Consider the following 4,988-nt stretch of genomic DNA (forward strand, 5'->3'; position numbering starts at 1 on the left):
ACACATCTTGGTTACAAAATGTATTCCTGGATAAAATTCTTACTCACATATAAATTTTACTCATAAATGCTAAGCATTCCACAGAGATGTTACTGACATAACTATGTTAAAGAGAAAAATGCCTGTTTAAGTAGAATAAAGAAATGGCAGTTTAAATTAAATAGACATATGCTTGTGAAGTTGAACAGACATATACCTTGTATGTTGAACAGATATATGTCTGTTGAGTTGAATAGACACCTGCATGTTGAGTTGAGCAGATATATACCTGTTTCAGCTGAATATGATAAAGGAAATACATATTTATTATTCGACCTGGTGATGAAATAAATGAATTATTCTTCAGTGTACTATAATTTACAACTTGTAACCTTACCATGACCTGATGCATACATGTAAACGACTAGGTAGACAGGTTACATTTTATTATATTGTAAAACATTTTCCTTTAACTTACATCATTATTTGTTACAGCATAAATATGAATGTTTTAAAAAACAAACCTCATGGAAGAGGTCCCCACTGTATGGTGATATGTCGTTATCTGCCAGAGAAATTCCATCCAAAGCTGAAAGAGATAAGTAAGACATCAGCATGGTTCTAAAAACATCCTTTCTATCTCTTTAAGTAAGAATCATCTAGACTTAACATGATTGTGTCCTCTCTAGTTTTCATTTGTCATTAAAATTCTCTTTTGTTGTAAAACTGTTGATGTTTATTTGCTTCTGTTTAAAAACTAATTTAAAGTTTAAATACCAGTAGCATAAAATAATGTGAAATATTTTGAAATTTTGGGGTATCAATGTGTGATTTTCTTTTGAATGTATTTTGAAAACATAATCAGTTCCTGTTACCATGCTCACAGTTCCATAGATTAGAATGATGTACTATGAATATTAATGGTATCAGTTGTCTTATCAGTGGGTTTTTTCTGGCCAATTTGGGGCCGAAATTTGGCCCCAATCCCAAAGGCAAATACAATGTAGTATGTTTATTTCCTAATTTCAAAGCTAAAATTCCCAAAGTTAAATTTTTGATGTTTTTTTCCAACTTTTTCAAACAAGACTGATCCCTAAACATTTGAAACACAAGACAGTTTGCTAACTTAATGCATAATGATCAATTATGGCAATTTTTTTCTTAAATGTGACATTGGTCGAGAGGGCTAAGACGCTTTCCTACAGAGCGGAGGTGAGAATCCTGCTACTCCCATTGCGGTGTGTCCTTGGGCAAGGCACTTTATCACGACTGCCTCAGTTGACCCAGCTGTAAATGGGTACCAGCAAATTGCTGGGGGTAAGGTATAATTGGTTTTAACTTTCAGGGTCGCTAAAAAACTCTATACAGAGCTTATGTTAATTGTTCCACAATGCGACGGTAACTAAAATTTACCTTTACCTTTATTTTAATAACAAATATGACTTTTAAAAATTTCCAATTTAGGCATTTTACGACGCATTTTTCCCAACTGTAAAGGCCCCGGCCCCATTCCCAAATTAGTGGGAAAAAGCACTGGTCTTATATTATAAGAGAATTTATGGGGAAAAAAAGGAAATCCATATCAAACCAAATTTGGATGAAGTGTGCTATTATGCAAAAGCCTAATCTTCTTCCTTGTGTAATGTTCCTATGTACCTCACAGTACTCATAAAATCTGAATTATAGTGTTTAATAGATTATCATGACTGTGCTGCAAAGCATAAGCTGGCATTATTACATCCTAGCATTGCTGGGATGCCGACCAAATGTTTAGCTGGTTGCCAGATGTTGAACAGCATACACAACAAATGTGAAACAAGTCAACAAAATTAGTTCATTGTGGTAGAGACTTTCCATTTATTGAAAAACTGAAAAAACTTCATTTAACAAGTTCAGCACACAGGAGATTTAGGGGAGACATGCTTGAAACTTATAAAATAAACTTTCTTTGTGCTTAAACCTACTAAGAACAATGGAAAGAAAATAACAGAGAGCAAGCAATCGTGAACTAAAGGAGGCATTTCCTCTCAGTACGCACAGTCCAAGAAAGGAGCTTACTGCCAGCCAAAATAGTTTTATAGTACCATCTTTAAATACATTTAAGATAAGATTGGACGATTTTATGGGAGACTCAGACACTAAGTATATGGTACAACCCAGAAATATTACTAGTGGCTGGATACACAACTAGGAGGGGAGCACAAGAGTCTAATAACTCGTGTCTCCAAAAGGAGTTACATCAGGTACAAACTACTTCTGGCTACCATAACTTAACTGACGCTGTTTTTATTTTCTGATGGTCGCATCCATTAAGTTATGGCGAAACCCCATTTGGTTATCTAACCAGTATCAAACCGCAACATTTCGCACAGTCTCTCATGAGAATCTGATGATGTCATGCAACAGTTCAAAGCACGTGGTTATTTTTGAAAATCATTATCAAAATTTTACCTAATTATGCATTTGATTTAATCATAAATATAACCATTTTTGATAAAATTCATAAAAACATACCTTAGAAGGTTTATTTCCTCAGAAAAGGTCAGTTAATAAAGATTCTATACCGCCTATTGGTTTTCAAAATGAAGAGTAGAGGTGACAACTGCAATGGCGGAGAAAATATTGCAGACAGGGGTACCAATTTGAAACTTGTGTGTATAATTTGTGTTCAAATTATGTTGCATTGATTATTTTATGCCAGATCAAAAGAAAAATGGATTAGAAATATTTTAAAGTTAAAAATGAGTCCATTGCATTTCATTCGAATTTTTTTGATGAAATTAGAGCATGACAGACTTCTGGCACGATTCCTGGTTAGGTTTCAGTACGGGATTCGTTTCAGCTCAGAGATCCGTAACAGCATTTAAACATCTCTGAGCTGAAATTTTTTAGCTAGGTACAAACTGACCTACAGATCTCGAAAGTTAGGTTTCTTCATGGAGGTAATATAGAGATTGAGTGCGGACGAGATAATTGGTGATAATCTTTTATTATACCACATGTTGTTCCTTGCTGAGCTCCTTTCAGAATCCTACGAGATATATCAGCACAGTCACTTAAGTATCACCATTTCACATGTAATTAACATAATCCTTTGAACACACTGTGCGGCACCGCGGTTTTATCGTAAATCAGCAGATGCATTAAAATTTCAACAAAATGCAAGTTGTGGGTGACATATGCGCACGTGTCATATTTTGAAACTAATTAATACAAACAATGCGCACTGCTGGGGATTCATCAGTAGAGTAAATGTACTACTTCTTACAGCATGCGTTTCTGTGATATTGTAACTCTTCAGATAACAGTGACTCATTAAAGTAAGCGTTTACAGTTTTCTATGTAATCATTTTAAACTAAATTCTTTTAGATTTCCTAAAATTTCCTAAAAAGTGTAGACAGGCTAAATTAAAGTTAAGGTATCAAGTTTTCATTTACTGGGTATCAAAAACGCGAGCAGTTGTGAGCATTTTAAATAATGACCATGTTTTAGGCTGCATATTTTATATAATTGGTCTTGATTACAAGTTTATGTAAGTCGTTCATATAACTTAAATTTTATTTATTTAAGTAGTTATTCAGTTACCAAACGCCTTCTTCGTGTATTTATCTCTACATCTATTTATTTATTCGATTATTTAATTTATTTCGCAGATTGGAAGCTGGTGTAAAATCTCACGGTTAAAGTGGAACATTTTTCCGCAATTTTGTCGCACGATCTCGAGGTCAGTGCCTGTAAAGATGCACATGATTTTTTTTATTATTATTATTATTTTTTAAATATGTGCCTTGCATTTCACTTATTCGCCTAGAATGTACAAGCATATTGACAAGACCTGTTTTAATATCCATATACGCTCTGTACAGCTAAAATTGGATTTGTAGGTCAGTAATATTACGTTATAATCTCATTTATTATAAAGTGAATGTTCGTATTCATATCTTTCTTGTCTTTATATTCTGGACATATCCAGGGACCCTTCGGTAAAGTTTCTGCTTTCAAATTGGCAAACGAATAGTGCCACCATTCAAATTCGCAGTTTACATGTTCGCAATTAATCATTTCTCTATCATTCGGGTGTTCACGTGGACAATATGGCTAGTCATTGTCAGAATCACTCCACAGTCCTGTTACTTGAATTAATGGAAAAGAAAATCCCTTCAAAATCTTAGTTTTCGTAATTCATTATTTGCCACAAGTAACATTTACAATAAAGTCTTTCCAAAAAGATCAAATTTGATGTAAATCAATTATAATTGCATGACCATGGGTGACATGAAAATGCATGTATTTCGTCAACTTTAATTGCCAAGATGTCAATATTTCCAAAACAACGTCAGAGTGTGTATTTGAAGCGTCAGGTAGTTACTAAACGGAAAATATCGGAACATCCCGATCTCATTATCGAATTATAACGACTGTTCATCGGGTCTCACTCGATAAACTCCGTAAGGAACAACATGATATACGATTAACACCTTGTTGCTACTGATTGACAGGTACTTATCAGAGGATAACAAAACCGCGGTGCCGCACAGTGTACCTTTGAAGTGCCTTCGTCCGCACTCCATCTCTATATTACCTCCATGGTTTCTTCCAGTCGTACAATAACATAAATGACTTGTACCTATATAGTATATAGTTTATTATAAGACACACGCTGTTTTATCGGGTAACACAAAGCATTATGTTTTTAGTCACCAGACATTCTTGCAGGAGTTCTACCTTTACAATGCAAAAAAGATAATGATTTGATGTCGCGAAAACATATTACAAAGGATTATATTTCATTTAATTTGGACCTAACCTTTCTGCCAAGATGTCAAGGCATTACTTATTTCCACGCGATTTGAAAACCATTGTGGAATGTCTGTTCTGAACAATGACAGTCTTAAAATTACGCCAATCGCAAGGCAAACACCGAGGCCGACGTTTGAAGCCATACTCTTCAAAATGGAGGTAATGACATCACCAAACTATTTCTTTGTCATACAGTGTCATAGGTGAC

At 34.4% G+C, this 4,988-nt stretch overlaps 1 protein-coding gene across 1 annotated transcript in view; it reads right to left on the minus strand.

Moving 5' to 3' along the window:
• Positions 1-4,941, minus strand: part of LOC123549017 (phosphatidylinositol glycan anchor biosynthesis class U protein-like) — a 32,909-nt gene extending 27,968 nt beyond the window's left edge. The window contains exons 1-2 of the mRNA XM_053545742.1: positions 4,788-4,941; positions 504-568 (exon numbers count right to left, since the gene is read on the minus strand). Coding sequence (XP_053401717.1) covers positions 504-568; positions 4,788-4,923 — 201 coding nt within the window. The 5' untranslated portion in view covers positions 4,924-4,941. The remainder of the gene's footprint in view (positions 1-503; positions 569-4,787) is intronic.
• Between the last annotated feature and the right edge of the window lie 47 nt (positions 4,942-4,988).

The sequence above is a fragment of the Mercenaria mercenaria genome, chromosome 6, assembly GCF_021730395.1.
Source record: "Mercenaria mercenaria strain notata chromosome 6, MADL_Memer_1, whole genome shotgun sequence".
Taxonomy (NCBI): Eukaryota; Metazoa; Mollusca; class Bivalvia; order Venerida; family Veneridae; genus Mercenaria; species Mercenaria mercenaria.